This window comes from Convolutriloba macropyga, chromosome 15, assembly GCF_964194025.1.
Source record: "Convolutriloba macropyga chromosome 15, txConMacr16.3, whole genome shotgun sequence".
Taxonomy (NCBI): domain Eukaryota; kingdom Metazoa; phylum Xenacoelomorpha; order Acoela; family Convolutidae; genus Convolutriloba; species Convolutriloba macropyga.
The window spans coordinates 10,854,702-10,872,525 of NC_134482.1; the positions used below are offsets into that span (position 1 = coordinate 10,854,702).

At 36.9% G+C, this 17,824-nt stretch overlaps 1 protein-coding gene across 2 annotated transcripts in view; it reads left to right on the forward strand.

The window, feature by feature from the left end:
- The first annotated feature begins 935 nt into the window (after window positions 1-935).
- LOC142354264 (serine/threonine-protein kinase D3-like) overlaps window positions 936-17,824 on the forward strand; it is a 91,625-nt gene continuing 74,736 nt past the window's right edge. For both annotated transcript variants that reach the window (XM_075406522.1, XM_075406523.1), the window contains exons 1-10: window positions 936-1,282; window positions 1,648-1,901; window positions 5,135-5,273; window positions 9,856-10,012; window positions 10,688-10,850; window positions 11,246-11,485; window positions 13,498-13,663; window positions 14,178-14,363; window positions 14,591-14,668; window positions 16,638-16,816. In XM_075406522.1, the coding sequence (XP_075262637.1) occupies window positions 1,057-1,282; window positions 1,648-1,901; window positions 5,135-5,273; window positions 9,856-10,012; window positions 10,688-10,850; window positions 11,246-11,485; window positions 13,498-13,663; window positions 14,178-14,363; window positions 14,591-14,668; window positions 16,638-16,816 (1,788 nt within the window). In that variant the 5' untranslated portion in view covers window positions 936-1,056. The remainder of the gene's footprint in view (window positions 1,283-1,647; window positions 1,902-5,134; window positions 5,274-9,855; window positions 10,013-10,687; window positions 10,851-11,245; window positions 11,486-13,497; window positions 13,664-14,177; window positions 14,364-14,590; window positions 14,669-16,637; window positions 16,817-17,824) is intronic.

Genomic DNA, 17,824 nt, shown 5'->3' on the forward strand with positions numbered 1-17,824 from the left:
ATTTGCGTGATTAAGTTTTTGGTCACACGTGACTTACCGCACTCAAATATGACTTCTTCACTCTAAAATTGACCTCTCTTTACTTTAATTCAAAGAGATAAGGTCAAGTGAGTGTATATCACTCTAATTGGATGGTATTTAAGAGCAGCTAATAGAACCAGCAATAAGTTATACAGATTCTTAATCAAAATTTAACATCTAAGCCCTTAATGAAGACTTATTTTTTAAAAATTTTTAGTCTGTCTTTTTTTAATCTTCTTGAGACTGCAAATCTACGAAACTATTGTGGCTATTTTTGGGCAATCTGCCAGCTATGTTTTTTATTGTTTCGTCTGAAAGTAGGCTAGACTTTCAGAGGGGTTTTTAGATATAAGTAAGTCCAATTGAGGACAAGAGGGCTCAGGCGCGAGAGCAATTTATTTAAAAAATACGGAGAAAAGACATCGTTTCTCGGTCTCGTTTGGTGCTTTCTCAACGACTCTTTCCCACGTCCATGTTGGCCATGGCGTCGGTCTTTGAGAGCTGATCATTCATTTTTGTCCATTTTGATTTCTGCTGATGGTGGGCAGATAATCTTTTAACTGAGGTATCCAAAAGTGGGTCATCGGCTTTTCAGTATTTCTCCAAAACAGATGCTTACCTCAAAAACTCGTCAAATGGTTAGGCTTAGGAGTCACATTTCGAGTTGGCTATTCTCTTAATCATCAAAAGTTTAGAGGTTGCGTTAACATCACCACAAACAAAAAAGTCATTTGCAAGTTTTGGCCCTATACTTCCATTTAAAATAATTAGTAGATTATATGAAAATTATTTACAGATGTGAGTTTTCCTTATGACCTAATTTTAATTTGAATTCATTGGGTATCATTTGAGAGTAACTGACAACTCAGTAGATTGTTTTAAGTTGCATATTCATGTTCTTTCTTTTCAGATAACGTGCTTTCGCTCCTAAAAGCGACTTTGCGTGCATGCGTTGGCTTGTTAGGAATGCAATAGCAAGGCGCACACTGACTGAAACACAGAAACTAGAAACAGTCACGCAATTTGCTTTCCCAGATGGATTTGAAATCGGTGGAAGAGGAGGCAGCAGGCAATGTAGACAAGCACAAACCAAGCACCTCGGCCTGCCAGGGTTACGCAGGGTCACCTGTCCAGGGAAACCCTGAGAAGACCAACACTCTGTTTGTGTCCACGCATGCCAAAGCACAAAGACTCAACTCCAATGGAAGTGTCATCCCCGGAACTCCGGGAACGTCGCGTGCAGCATCTGCAGCAGCGGCAGGTACGCAACCTATCTTTGTTGTTAACTCTTAAATTTTCAGATTTTTGATTTCCGATTTCTATTCCGCATCAACTTTTTTGCTCCCTTTCTGGCGCTTTTTCAAAGCTAACCATAGCTAAATTAGTTTTTCTTTGTTTTGACCACGTTAAGTTAATTAGTTGAAATCATTTTCTGATGTTTTTCTCTTATTTTCGTGCTATTATAAGTTTAAAGATCGGAAATGCACATTGAATTTACCTCAAGTTTTCAAAATTGACTAATCTGCTCAGAATTGTTGTGCATTCCACATTTAAAAATATTAGTTTACTCTTGTTCTGAAGTACTCAAAATAAACTGCACTGTACTCAAAAGTTTTGTATTATTAGGTGGAAACGTCTCGGGTGGATCAGGGACTTCTTCAGGAACGATAGTGGCTGGCGGATTGGGAGCTGGAAGTGAGTTGGATGTGTATGCTGTACGTGGAGGTGGAGTGGCGGCATTTACTCCTGGTGGACAAGCAAACTACATCAAATTCCAGTTGCAACAGGGACTTGTGAGAGAGGCAGTTGAAGTTGACCTCACTCAGCTGTCCTCTCTGGTCGATTTGAAGAGCTTCGCTATCCAGTTCATGGACACTAAAGTGAGTAAGATGGGTTTCGAGAATATTGGGGTTTTAGTTTGAGAAAAGTGCTGGTTTTTCAATTCTAAATATTGCAAAAATGTTCCCACGAATAATGGTACTTGGTTGGAAGTAGCCACCAGCCGGCTGTTTTCGTTGTAAACAATCTGTATGAATTTATTTTGCGTAATTGATTTAGGGTTAGGTGGGATAGATTTTGGGTTAAAACTCCATATTCAATTAAAAGCAAAATGTAGGGTCCAGTACATGACGCTGACGTTGAATGTGTTATTAAGCTGCAGAGCAGAAATTTAGTCAAAAACTTTTTTAAAAAAAGGTTACGAAGATCGATGTTTGCAGTTCTAAATCAATTCAAATCTCGGTCAACTAACATTGTATGGGATTTTAAAGCATGAAATTTTAGACACATGGCAATGCAAAAAAAACGGATCTCAACGTTTTACAAATATTGAGCAAAAGACTACAGATATCTCAGGGAATGACAAGTTTTGCATTTCTGTGTTTTATTGAATTCCTGCAACTCTGTTTAAAAGGACTGCAACTCTGTTTTCAAGAAGATAAGACTGTACATTTTGCAAAACCGTGGATTACAATGCAGATGATTTAGAGCGCTTCGAGTTAGAGTTTACAATTAACAGTAGTAATAAAAGAAAATCAAAAAATGCAAGCGAAAACAGAGGAGACCTTGTGAAACCTAAGTTTTTATCTTTTGAACTTTCAGGTAAGATTGTCGCGTTGTTGCGGCTGGTGTTCCTGTATTGTTGGCGTACTTATATGGAGACTCTATTTTAATTGTTTTCAGTCTATTGAACTTGTGTAGTTTTGAAAGCTCTAATTGAATTTGACTGGGTGTTGGTTAAAAATCACAATTCAAAGTTTGAAATATGCAAAAACCACATGCTTATGGTAGCAGAAGTCAGGCTTCATAATCATAAACGAAATCAAAGATCTCGCGTCATTGAGGTTTTTCCGAATGTCTTTGCTAGAAACCATTGACACAATCAGTTTATATTTTGCATGATCTCATTTTAAACTCAAAAAAGCTTTAATCTTATGTCAAATTGAGGAAAATTTCAACTAAATTGAGAAATGGAAAATGGCATCTTCTTTAAGTTTCGTTAGATCACTAAGTTTTTACAGAGAATTAATTGAAACGGATTTTGACGTAAACTACTTGAAAAGGAAATCTTGCCTTCATGTATAATTTATTATCTTGCGACTGAAGTACTTCTTGATGGTAGCTAACGTGACCTACTTGCCAGTTTTCTCTATAAGGACCCAGTTAACTATTGCTTGCTTTGAATGAAATTTTGCTAAAAAAAACTGGTTGCCTCTTGAACAAAGGATCCATCTCAAATTGATCGTACTCATATTTCTAGTTGAGAGATCGATGGCTCCTATCTATATTAGTAATTTATTTCAGTGGAATACAACCTCTGCTCGACCCTTACGTCATAAACTGTTTAGAATCCCGAATTGCTTGTCAGTTGCCATTAGAAAAATTTTCAGTTTTCAAGGCGCTAAGAGATTTCTTTACCTGACTACATACGAAACGCATAGACCTTTGAAGAGTTCAAGAAGCTGCTGAAAACACACTTATTCTGTCAAGCCTTTAAATTTTCGACAACAACTTTTGGGTCTGGAAAGAGTGGCTAAACCTCGGTCATCATCATTATCATCATTCAATAATCAGTTTGATAAGTTTCAAGAAAATTTTCAGTTTTTCGCTTTGTTCTTTTTTCGTCTCTCGAACTTCAAAAAACCATTAGTACTTGTCGGATAATTCAAAGCACGACAATTATCAAGCAATTTGAAGCACGAAAAAATCAGAAAAACAACTTGAACTTTTGAACATTATGGAACTGTACAAAAAGAAATAAAACTTTATTTCATTTGATCTATATCTTTCGTGGCGTATCGTATATACAACTCAAATTAAGATCGTGTGTTTAGTTAAGATCTCTATGTTGGTTTTTTAATAGACACTCATAAGGGAGGAAACGGGAAAGGTTATATCGCTTTTACACATATCTTCTGCAGTGTGATATGAAAGTTAACATCACGTTTATTTAAAATTTGCCTGCGTTCTGTTGTGTTTCAAAACTTAATTGCTCCCAAAGGAAGTTTGTAGCTATTAGTCCTGTGGTCTATCATTGCAATTCTTTGCTGGAGCGATTTTACGCGTGAAGTTTTTGACTTTTCGTCCTCAGAAAGGGGATAGGCAGGTAGCACCCGGGGCATTGAGTTCTCTTAGAGCCTTTAGCTCTACAAACTCTAAGTATGCAACTCACCGAAACTGTTTTGGAGAAATAAATTGACTGTGTTCTTAGAGTATCACCCCCTAACTAAGCATTTACTTTGTGTTAATTTTGCTCTCGAACGATAGTTGAAGCAATTATTGTAAATGTTTTTTTTTTTGCTTGATAGTATTCCTTCTTTCGATATAACTGCTGGAGTAATTTTTCGTACATAACGCGTGTAGCTTAGTAGTTAATGTCAACGACTATTAACCAGGTCGTCGCTGGTTTGAAACTCCCTAGTCAGACGTTTTTGCAACATAAAAGTTTCCTAGCCTATGCGGCCTTCTAAATTGTTTGCCTCGCCAGTCGAGAGGAGTTCTTCAGGCCTTAGTCGGTTTCTAATTGTATTTGATTTTTTGAAGTATTCTAAGAATTGAAAGAAAAAAATAAACGAAGTTGGAAAGATTGAGCTACGGGACTGTGAATAATTTTAAAACTGACTATTCTACCTTACTGAAAATTTCACTAGTTTTGCTGAGACGCAACAGCTGTTATTTCTTCAGAGTTCAAATTTAAATGTATTTGAACAGAGCTCAAATACAGCAAAAGGATAAGCATCTAGGATAAAGTTTTTCATTGTTATACATGGTTTGTCATTGGACGGGATCTAAAACTAATTGTTCGTAACATGAGCTGGAGATCAGAACTCTACTTGTTCAAATTGTAACTTGGCTAGAGAGATGAAGCTTTAAGGAACAAGAGAGAGCGGGGTATTAGAGATGCCGCAAACTTCAGATCAGTTGGTGTAATGGGTAGCACGCCAGGCTTGAAAGTAAGATATACTGGTTCATATACAGTGCTGATCCATTTTCCCAGTGGTTGAGCCCCTTACATGTGTTAACGGCTTTGATGCTTTATGTAGAGCATACATGTTTGAAATCTCTACAATATTGATTATCTCGTTTATCAAGTTATGAATTTTTGTTTGTGTAGTTTCCAGAGCATGGCTTCTACCAGATGGCGGACAAGATCCTCCTGTTCAAACACGATTGGAGTGATGTCAACATCCTCAAACTGGTCAGCCAGGCCAGCGAGATTGTGGAGGACGACCTAATCGAAATTGTGCTCTCTGGTTAGTCAAAAGAACAAATGAAAACAAGAATTTTGGTTGACTATTGTTACCAAAATAGCGAAGGAAATGTAGTCGAACTTACATGCCTATCTTGTAAGCTGTTGCAAAAATCTTGCAGAAAAAAATACTTGTTTTGTTAGATCGTACATATCTTGCATATCTTCTTTTTGTTAGATTTAACGTTTCTTGTATGAGATATATTTGTTCCAACTCAACCTTAATTATAGGCTCTGCTGGTTTTAATTTTTCGTTTAGTCAAATTTGGATAGTCGATTTATTCATCTTAGAAGGTTGTTTTTCAGTACCTAACAATGCGTTTCAAGAGTACTGGCACATATTTCTTTTGTAATTAATAGCGGCTATTATTGGGAACCTCGTGGTTTTTACAATTCAAAGAATTTGATTTGTATTGGGGCGCTGTCTTTTTTACGACTCGAAGAGGAGTATTGGAGAAGTCCTTTTTAATTGCTCTTGAACGTAGTTCATAGCAATTATTGTAAACATGTGTGACTTTTATGCAAAATTTTCGCTTGACAATTTTGACTTTTCGATTGACTTTTACGCCCTTGACTTTTTGCGTTTCGCGTAATCTAAAATTCTCTCTCAATCACAATTTCAAGCGGCTGAACTCAATTGGCGGCAGTTTAATACTAAAAGTCAAATGAAAAGTGCGCCATTCATCTATGGTGTCATTTTTTACTTTAAATCTTAATAGTGGTATATGTTAACCTCTAATGTGGTTATTTGAAGCCCACTATTGAACTTCTTAGTCCAATTCCCCTTCACTTCGATTGAAGCAGGCTGCAATTGATTAGAGCTCCCACTAGTCGTTCGAGAGCAATTCCGACGTTTAGTCGGTTATGTTTTTCAAATCAATTTTATTGGAGTGATTTTTGAAGCGGGAAATGAAACGAGTGGAAAAATTTGGAGTGATTTCGGTGCTGAACAAAAGTGAAGAGCGGAGCAAAAAGAGAGTGGTTTTTGTTCATACCGCTGTTTTGGAGAGCGAGAAATTGATGTGTGAAAAAATTTTCTCCAAGTAAGCGAATTTTTTTTTGTTCACGTGCGGCTTTTAAAAGCAGTTTTTTGGAACTTTTGAGCGTTATGAGGTTTGATTATGATATTGGATTTTTTTAGGCTGGTTTAGATAGGAATCGAAGGTTTCAAGTAGTTAATTTGAGTTAATGCTAATTTGGAAGTCCTTTGATCAGTTTTGCTGATTTTCGGACAAGATTTTTTGCCTGTTTTTTTTTGTTTTAATGCTTCAAGTGGGATTTGAATAGAAGCTCCTTATTTAAAGAATAATCATATACCAATTGACTAAAGTTCTCGTGGTATAAATATTTTTTTTTCTTAGGAAAATTGACAGAAAAATTGAGAAATTATCAACCATTTTTCTTTTTTTCTGCAGTTTTTTTTTAATCTTAGGCAAGTTTCTGCCTATTATTATTATTATTATGCCTATTATGCCTTGCCCATTGTTTTGCGAGCTGTTCATTGCTCTAGTTGCAAAGGAATTTTATGCGACTTTATGCTTCCTTGTACTATTAAAACTTAAAAAAGTTCATTAAGTTTCTCGATTTTTTTGTTCAATTTGTTTTTGAATGCCGTTTCTATTCCTTAATTTTTTATCGCTTTTGTGGAGGTTCAGGGTTCACAATAGTTTTTCTAGTTGTTTTGTCATAAGTATGGGCAATTTTCTCTTTCGAGTCGTTTCCGGAGTTCTTCCGACTATGATTTTTTTAAAGATCTGTTGACACATTTTCATGATTTTTGAAGTCAAGTTGGAGTAGTGATTTTGGTCACGCCGAAACAGGAAACGGAGCGTGATTTTACTTTAACTTTAAGTTTTGTGAGAAAACGGTGTTTGAACAAAAATTCGCTTTCTCGCTACCGGTTTTTTGTGCACATGCCGCAATTTCACCTTGATTTTTACTGTTTTCAATTTTTTGGATCGGATTTTTTTCTAAAAAGTTTTCCAAATCCATTCATAGTTCATTCTAGGCATAGTTTTTTTTTTGTTTTAACCAAATTTCCATTTCTCGCTAGTGGTGTTCTGTTCATATACGGCATTTTGAAATTTTATTTTAAAAAAAATTTTTGATCTGATTTTTTTAGAATGGTTTTCCCAGTTCACTCATAGACCATTCTAGGTCTAATTTTTTTGTTTGTTCAATGAAATTTTTTTAAATTGTACGTCAGGACTTGTCCTGCTATGTTTTTTATTTCGTCTTCTCCATCGATTATTCTTGCGACCATTGACTTTTTCAATCTCAGTGACTTCTACTGCTTTGCAGTTAAAATTTGTATGCGTGACGTCATTGTTCTGCTTTTTGTTCAATTGCGTGACTTACCTCACTCAAAACAATGACTTCTGAACTCACTTCATGAACTTTTAATTTTAGGAACATTTATTAGTTAAAGATCAATAGTGTGCATCTAAGTAGTGCCAAACCTAAATGCCCTAATTTGAGTCTTGAGTTTTTAGTTTCGAATATTAATTTTGAAAAAGCTCTAATCGGGCTTTTTCCCTATAGAGTGTATGTCTCATAAAATTGACAGTCCGAATCTAACCAAATAAAGTCTGGTGGTCTGTTAAAGGACTGGTGGTTAATCTGTCTATCTTATTTCTTTAGTTGTTTCAATTCCATGGAAGGGCGCAAGAGTCTATCGCAGCTACTTTGCGGCACTCTGCCGGCTTTGTTTTTATTTTTTTTAATTTTCAAAATTCAGTGCATATGTCTACTTGCTTTTGATATTTCAATCACTGAACGCCTCTTTTTAACGTCAGCTATTTTTGTTTTACAAATTTTTACCCATGCTATACCGATTTTGAGTTTTTGTCCAATTTCTGTTTTTATACTTTTTTTGATACTAGAAAAACGATTTGTGCACCGTCAGTGTTTTTAATTTGATTTAATAATTGGCGTTTTGCGTTATGTTTTCGATTTTTATTGAAATTTTTTTCATAAATGCAATTTTAAAAATATTTTTAAAATTTTTCGTATTTAATTTTTGTCCTTATTTTTGGTATATAATGTGGATGGAATGCTAAATGTTGAAATGTTTTTTGTCTACTTGAAATTTTTATTTTTAAACCAAAAATTCAGAATCTAAAATCCAGAATTGGTATTTCCATATTTCCATTTTCTGCACATTGCATAATGTATTATTCTAGCATTATCTTAAGGCAAATATATAAATTCGTTCGCTGTTTTTATCAGTTGCTAAGGTAATTGAGTAATTGCATGATTTCATCTATTTAGATTTTCTTAAAATTTTTTGTTCACATTGATTTTATTATAATACAGGACAGAAAATTTGCTGGAATTTCGTTTAAAATGTTTTAGTGGCTTTTACTTCGAGCTATTTTTTGGGCCTAGATGTGGTATAAAACCATTTTTTGCCGTTGCATGTTATTCTGTTTTTTGTTTTTTCACGATTTGTTTATTTTTTGTAATAGTTTGAACTCATTTTAGTCTCCCCACAAGAGAAAATTTCCTTATTCTGGTCTGAAAAGCCAATTGTCAAAAAGTTACTGTTTTCCTGATTCCTTAAGTCCTAGTGTTCTTTTTTAAGTTTTGTTTCTAACCATATTTTTCCTTATGCTTCCGCAATCTCCTTTGGATAGCAGAGTTGATTGCGGTGTTTTACTTTTTTAAGACTGGTTTAATGAGTTTTTTTAGGACAATTTTTAGTTTTCAAGTTTTTTGAGCTTCTCATTATTTGACAATCTTAAGAATTTTTTGCTATTTTTCAACGCTAACAAATGTTTTTAGTAGTAAATTTTGCGGTATCATAATTTAGTGAGCTTTCTCTCAAAGTTAGGTCTAATGTTTTAAATGCGGCTTTTTGTGTATGGCTACTAAATGATGTCGTAATTGTTTTTGTTTTAACCTGTTTCAATGATAATAATTCTCAAATGTTTCTCGTTATGACAGCGGTGTAATTTTTATCAAATTTTTAAATCAAGTATGTTCGGGCAAAGAGCTGATGTTTCAAGACTAAAACTACTGGTTTTGGCTGCGATTACGGTTACGTTGAAATTCCGACGCCTCGAGTCGCTTCCGGAATTATTCCGGCCATGTTTTTTTTCGTCGTCAAGATTTTTGTTACGACCATATGACGTTGCAGTTTCTTGTTCCTTTGTGCTTGCAATTGCAACTGAATTGCCTGCGTGACATCATTTTCCACTCTTAGGGAAGCGAGTTTTTCGTTCCTTCTGAATTTTTGGTCACACGTGGCTTACCTCACTCTCAAGAATGACTTCCTCTCTCTGAAACTGACTTTATTGAATTCGAGAGATAGGGTCAAAAGAAATTAGAGTGTGAGTTACTCTAATTGAAGGTTATTTGAGAGCAGCTGTTAGAAGCAGCGATAAGGTAAGCAGATTTTTAATCAAATTGTAACATCTCAGCATTTAAAGTTTCTTTTTTGGTCTGTTTCTTTTATCTTTCTGAGACTGCAGATCTAAGAAGCTATTGCGGCTAATTTCTGGCAATCTGCTAGCTATGTTCAATATTTGGTACTAGAAGCAGGATTTAATTTAGAATTGAGCTCAATTGAGTGTGTCCCATTTTAGGAAAAGTACGCAGCGCCGACTTCCAAATCAAGCCGCACTCGCTCTTCGTGCACAGCTACAAGAGCCCCGCATTCTGTGACTTCTGTGGGCAGATGCTGTTTGGACTAGTTCGCCAGGGTCTCAAGTGTGAGGGATGCGGAGTCAATTGTCACAAAAGGTAGCCATAAATTACCCATCAAAGCCTGAAGAATTCAATGAAACATTCTCCAAATTCAAATAACTGCACTTGCGTTTATTTTTTCTCGTTCAAACTTTTATATTCTTGATAATAGCCAAAGGTTAAAAAATTACATGCATTTAATTTATATAAAATAAATCACAGTCATTTGGAATCACAGTTTTCGGTCACGCGTGACTTACCTCCCTCTCAAAAATGATTTTCTCACTCTGAAATTGACTTTAGTTTAATTCAAAGAGATGAGGTCAAATGGGTGTGTGTCACTCTAATTGATGGTTATTTGAGCGCAGCTTATAGAAGCAGCAATAATAAAATCTCAGCATTTAATAAATAGGAATTTCTTTTTGGTCTGTTTCTTTTATTTTTTGAGACTGCAGATCTACAAAGCTATTGCGGCTATTTTCCGGTGATCTGCCAGCTGTGTTTAATTACTGTTCTAGAGACTTAGTCTTCGAGCTTCCCAGTGTTCTATCACAAATTTCTAGTTCTTAGTTTGTAAAAATGAACTATTGCAGCACATCTCTGGCTTGTAAACTGATATATAATTTAGTTATATGGAAAAATGAAATTATAAGGTCTAAAGATCTCGTTAATTGTCCTCGATTTTGCGAAATAAATTCTTCCTTTCTTGCTTAATTTGATATTTGACTACAGGTGTGCGTACAAGATTCCAAACAATTGCACTAACAACAGACGTCGCAAATCCTCCTCCCAAGGCACAGGGTTCATTTCCAAGGATTCCTTCGGCAATGTCGTCCCCACTTTCGCACCTCAGCAAGCAGCTGTCGCTGGCAATGCAACACCTGTTATGGATCAGGTGGGCTCGGGATTCTTTATCTACTTACCTACTATCTTCTTTTTTTGTAAGATGAGTCTGTGAGCTGTCCCCAGATATCAAATACTTGAACACGCGCGTGCAGAAGTTTTAAAATTCCCGATTTCAAACTTGCAAGTTTGTTTCAAACGAGGTTACTCGACTCTTCCTAAAGTCACTTCGAAATTCTGGATTGCATCTCGAACCGCTGCGCAGTTTTCGATTGATGCCAGATTTTATCATTGATTGCATCAGTATCACATAGCCTAAATTTTAGCTGTTTAATGTTTTATGGCTATTAAGTCCTGCTGGGAAATGGACATTTCCTTTTTCACAAAAACATTGTCTTAAAGTACCAAAATTTGTAGGAAAATCCCGAAGAAAACATTTTGTTTCAGCGTGGAACTGGGTATGCTGGCTCGGTGGTTGGTGCGAACACACTCACATCCCGACTGTCAACTTCAAGCAGCAACTCGGTCCTCTCCTCACTGCCCCCGGGAACCCCCAATTTCTCCCCCATGAGTTCCATGAACAACAGTGGGCACCTGGTGCACGCATCCTCTCATCAGCATTTCTCACCCTCCTCTTCTGTAGCCACGGGCAGCACCATGCTCTCCTATGGTTCCGGAATTCCTATCGTTAGTATTAAATCTTTTCATGGCTTCTGAAAATATTGGAACGAAACATTTTTAATGACAATTTTATGGTGTGAAGGGCGGCTCTTAATCTTAATAGTTTTGCCCCCATCCCCCAGTCCATCCTCCTCCAGCTGGCGATTTGAAGCCCCTCATCCAGCCCACCCAACCCTTCCCAACCATCGTTCCACCCATCGTTTTTTTTTTGTTTTATTTATTATAAATGTAAGCTGAGCGGAGCTATATAGCAATGCTCGTTTGACGCTTTTTTCGTTTTTTATTTGTTCACACAGCAATGCTGAACTCGTCAAATTTTCTGAATTACGTCTTCCTCTCACTAACGGCGTTTGCGCGCTTGACGTCATTTCTCACTCTCTCTAGCAAGGGTTTTTAGATCATTTGCATGTTTAGATTTTGATCATACGTGACTTGCCTCATTCAGTAAAATAAGTTTTGCTTCTGAATTTTAATTTGTTTTAGTTTATGGTTCAAGGCACTAATGTGTAATAAAGGTCATTAATAAAACGGCTACTGCATGAATTTTAACAAGCTTTTTTAATTTATCACTGAATGTTTTTTACATAGCTTTTTAAGCGGCGCCAATAACTTTCAAGTTATATCTATATCTGTTTCTTTCTATAATATACAGCACGAAAATCTATTTCGCAGCTGTTCCGGCATTTTACCGGCTATATTTTTTGGTCTTTTTTAAAGGTAGTTTTATGGGCTGCGTTATTGAAAGGGGACAACTGAATGCTTGCCTGCGAAATACTTCGTAATTTTTAATGTCTTCTTTTTTGCCTTTTGTAGTGAACTGTTGTTTAGCGCGTCTAGGATGGAGTCGGTAACTATTGATTGAACTATTAATGAATCACATGTTTTTTGGGTGCAATTTTTCGGAAAGATTCGGTGTGATTTTCTAGAAAGAAAGTTCAACATTTTCTTCAATCTTTACTTCTCTCGTTCTTCTATATTGTTTTTTTTTGTTTTCTCTATTGTATGTTGAGTTATCCACTGAACAATAGTCGAATTTTAAACAAAAGTCGAATTCCAAGGTCTGCTGAAACTAATTCATTTGGGGTCTCAACGTGTGGAAACTTATCAAAAAGTTGTGAGTTTGATTTTTGTTCATTTAACTTTTCGCTTCATTTCATATACTTCGCCTCTTTTTGAGTTGAATATTATGGAAAGATAAATGGGCGATTCATTTGAGTAATTGACTGAAGGCTAATTCACGTTATACTTGAGTCGGTTCCTGAGTGTCACGACCATGTGTAATTGAAGTATGTAGCAATTATGTTACTCCTGTTCTCTTTTTGTGCTATTTTTCGTCAGCCTTTTTGGCTTTTTGTGCTCAAGGAAATAAACAGGTAACGACTGGAGGGCACTAAGTTCTCCTAGAGCTTTTTGGCTTTCTATACTCTAAGTATGCGATTCTCTGAAAAGGTGTGGAAAAATAAATGGTGTGAAGGGCGGGTCTTAGAGTTTGAATCCCCTCCCCCACTTCATGCCCTACCCCCAAATCAGCCCTTAAAATCATAGCCTCCCTAAACTGTAGCTAGCTACAGACGAAGACAACCGCTGGCCAGTCGTTTAAGAGCAATTCGCCCGACTTCCCTCGCGCAAAAGGGCTGATATAATCATGAATATTTTGGGCCTATATAAGCACTATTAACGTCATTTGAAGCTCCTTTGTGAACCCAGTTTCAAAGTTGCGCCGTGTTTGCTTGAACAGCTCTTTACCACATTTTTATAGTAGGCTGCAGTTCTCTGCTGTATCAAAGGGGGAACATATCAATTCAAAGATAAACATGCTCTGTGGTTAAAGTAGTTTTTAGTCCATAACCTAATAGTCAAAAACTACATTTTGATCATATCAAGAAGTCAGCGATCCTTGTCAGCATCCTTAAAATCAAGTTTCAGTTTTCAGTGTTTATTCGGCGATATGACTTCGGGAACCTTCGATTCAGAACAAACATAAGTTTACTGAGTTCATAACATGCTCCTCGTTTTAGGTGAGTCATGGTCCGGGCGTGGCTGCAGTGGCTACTCTGTCTTCTGGAATGGTCCAGAATGTAGCGAGTCTGTCACAGTCATTTAATGCCCCAGCTCTGTCTGGAACTACGTCAAACGCGGCTGTGGTGGCTGCCGCTGCTGCTGCTGGAACTGTCGTTGCTGCAGGTGACTTTGTTGTTTTCATTGAGTCAAATGGTCAGCAAGTAGAATATTTATTTACCGATTGTCATTTTGCACCTGTCTTTGCCCAAATCAAATATGGGGTTTGAAGTTAGGAAAGTCAGCGGAAGTTAACCTCAAAATTGTAAATTGGGAACAAATGTTTTGAATGGCCTTTAACTCAAAAGAACTTGTTCCTATTAGTTAATTTTTTATAGGGCATAATTTCCAAACGGGATTGTATTAACTCACAAAAAAATTCAGATATTTTTGAATGTTAGCTTTCGAATGTAACTTAGCGCGAAAACTGTACATTAAAATGATACGCATATTAAGAATTGATAAGAAGTACAAAATTTTAGTCACTTTCGATTTTCTGTTTGGAAATATTCGGATTTCCTCATTTTGGTAAACTCGAGACGTCAAGTTTGTCAGATATATCTTAGTTATACAGCTTGCTGTTTGAATTGTAGCATCAGTGCCAGACTCTTACTATTTTTTGCATTCGAGTTTGTTTTAGGTGGAGGTGGTGGAGGGGGCACGAATTCGTGGTATCAGTGCAGACCCCTTTGGATTGACAGGGCCATGCAGGACATTATCAAGGTGCCACATACATTCATCGTGCGCACTTACAAGACTCCTACCATCTGTCAGTACTGTAAGAAACTGCTCAAAGGAATCTACAAGCAAGGCTACCAATGTAAAGGTAAGTCATGTTGATTAGGGAAAAAATAGTCAGGCACAGAAGCATGGAGGTACAAATAAAAAAAGCAGATATAAATTTCTTTCATTCAGTTGCATAAATACAGGAATCATGTATTTTCAATCTATAAACTTATATAAGGCTGAGTAGCATTGTTAGTGTTTACTTAGGATTATGTCAGTGGAATATAATGTTCCAGTGTTTTGAAGCTTGAAAAGATTTTGTTTCAGACTGCAAATACAACTGTCACAAGAAGTGTGCTGCACTTGTGCCCAAAAACTGTTTGGGCGATCGAGCACTGAGTGAAGGTGAGAAATCTTTTTAAAAAATGATCTCATTCCTGAAAACTTTGACAATTCTACATTATCTGATTTTCACATTTTCTGCCGGCCACATTTTTTACAGCTTCTCAGACGGCTATTATAGCGCTCCTATTTTTACTAGTCGAAGAATTTTATACAATTCAAAGAATTTGAATTGTATTGGGGCGCTGTCTTTTTTCTAAGGTCTGTTCACACATTTTCATGATTTTTGAAGTCAAATTGGAGCAGTGATTTTGGTCACGCTGAAACAGGAATGGAGCGAAAAAGCGAGTGGTTTTGGGGCGTGATATTTTTTCGCTCTAATTTTGAAGTAGTAAGAAAACGGTTTTTGAACAAAAATTTGTTTTTTCGATGGTGGTTTTTTGTTCACATGCGGCAATTTTGGATCAATTTTTTTAAAAAATGTTTTTTTCCAATCCATTGATAGTGCATAGGCCTATTTTTTTGCTCGAAAGACATTTCCACTTCTCGCTAGTGATTTTTTTGGCATTTTGACATTAATTTTCTGTTTTGTTGATTTGATTTTTTTGGAAATTGCTTTTCCAATTCACTCATAGGTCTGTTCTAGGTCGTCTAGTTTTTGTTTAGTCAGTGAAAATTTGTTGAATTGTGCGTCAGATTTTGTCCTGCTAAGTTTTTTACTTCGTCGAAAACAATTGTTTTGCTTTACCTTAGTTCACAGCTTGTTCAACATTTTGCGTGAAATCTTTTTGACTTCTGTAGGCTAGTTTCACTCTTCTCTCAGAATTCTGCTAAAAGTGTTTTTAGACAGCAGTTGCTCAGCAAAGCGATTCAAAAATGAACAGACAGTATCAAGAATAGAAATTAGAAATAGAAACGGGATAAACCCATAAAACCCAATTTTAGATACCCGTTGCTCGAACTTTGTTCTTAGTTACCATCTCTAATGCTTTTTGGTATAAATACTAGCCCCTATGTGTTCTCACTTTGAAACAGGGGTATGTTCACCTCCAAAATGACATCAAATTGGTTTGCATTTAAAATTGGTTGTACAAAAATCATTTTTTCACTTGTTTTTTCTTCTTTCAATCCCAGTCTTGGTTATAGTAATCAGCGGCCTCCAATCCTCAGCCCTGCACATCGTTTAAGACGTGGCATCGTGGTGCAACCAAAGATTCCCTATCTTTGCCCCCCAATAATACCCCCGGCGCACCCAACCCCCCAGCCCCCCCCCCCCCCCCCCAAGCAGCGCTCACCTTACGCTCCTTCATTTAAGCTAAAGCTGGCCTCACTAAAGCGTAGCTAGGTACTGACGACGCCGACCGCCGCTTGCCAGTCGTTTCAGGGCAATTCGCCCGACGTTCGTCGGTTATGTTTTTTTCGAATAACTCCTATTAGTTACGCCTATTGCAATGTTCAGAAGACAAACAGCTAGAAAATGTTTTCTCAATACTTATAATTGCTCTCAAAGGAAGTTTGTGGCAATTAAAATAGTCCTGTAGTCTTTTTAATGCAATTTTAGCTTAAGTGAGACAAACATTTTTTAAACAAAAACCGTTTTCTCAATACCTGTAATAGCTCTCAAAGTGTAAAGCAATTGAATGTCATGTGGTCCTTTTATAATGGAATTCTTTGCTGGCAAGATTTTTTATCCGACCCTTTCAATTTTTCGTCCTCGAAAACTGGATAAACAGTTAACACCGGAGGGCATTGAGTGACTGAGCAGCTCTCTTAGAGCCTTACTAGTCTCTAAGTATGTGATTTACAGAACATTTGAGGAGACAATTTCATTGTGCGAAGAGCAGTTTTTAATCTTAAAAGTTTGACTCCCTCAGTCCCCCCCATCCGCGCCCCAGACACACACTTCACATCACCACTTTCGTCCACCTGGCGATTGGAGCCCCGCCTCCGTCTTGTCCAGCCCTCCCTCCTTTGATAGCAATTCGGCCGAATTTAGTTGATTATGTTTCAATTTTTTTTTCATAATTTTCAGAGAGTTACGACGTACAAGGTGGCTACAACACAGACCAGGACTCACTGTTGCCAGGCGGGGGAAGTGACGACAATGCACCCTCATCGCACCACCAGGCACACGGAGGCATCCTCAAGCACGACAACACACACGACTCATGCTTCGACGAATTGAAGGAACTTGAGGCTGATCAGAAACAGGTTAGAAAGCACAATCGAAATTGCCCTGGCGTGTTAAAATTTGTCCATTTATTGCTGATTCCTTTGAACCCTATAATCGCATAAGTAAATTGCTTTTGCTAGTTCAGTTCCTTGGGTATCAGTTCTTAGGGATCAGGTTATCAGGGTAGACAAAACGTTATCAGTGCAGAACCACAAATTGATTTCCATTTCAAAAAACCAGGCAGTCCCAGACAAAATAGCCAGCGATGAATTGCAACCTTTAGGTGAGGGTTTTGGACTTTTCTCAAGTTTTTTTTTTGGGGGGGGGGCTGAATTATTTTGCGGATCTTTTCCGTTTGTGCCCCCAGTTGGAAAAGTTAAATTAATACAAATCTTTATCAAACTTTGATTCGGAATCAAAAGTTTTTGCTCATTTAAAGTTCAAATAGGGAAATGTTTGTTTTGTTGAAGAATTCTTCATTCTTTTCAATCGCTCTCTATAACATCAGTCCTGTTCTCCTTAAATTTCAGAATTCTTCTCTTTTCAATCTTCATTGAACTCTTGAAAAGTATTTATGTTCTCCCCCCTCGTTGAGTGAGACAATATTTACAACAACGAAGGTCCCCTCTCATTGGGTGACACCTCTAAAATGACTCCACTTTTCTTGTAGTTCACAATGATTGCCCAAAATAGAATTTGCCCAAAAATATTGCAAAAGTCGGGGTTGCGTGAAGGTGCCCCCAGTACGTTATGCACCCCCAGTTAAACACCACGTGCCATTACATAGTAAATATGGTGTGAAAATTTGGCACGTGCTCCTGGGGGTGCAAACAATATGCGCCCACTAGCTGGGGGCACAAACGGAAAAGATCCGATTTTTTGTTTTCTGCAGAATTTTTTTCTTCTGGTAGGTAAAATGGTTCGTTTAGTAGCTGCTATAACGTAGCGCTCTCGACTTTTTTTGGGTTTTTGTAACTTAGAGAAGCATTGAACTCTGACCTCGAAAGCTGTAAAAGTGACAGTCGATAGTTGAATTGACTTTGATT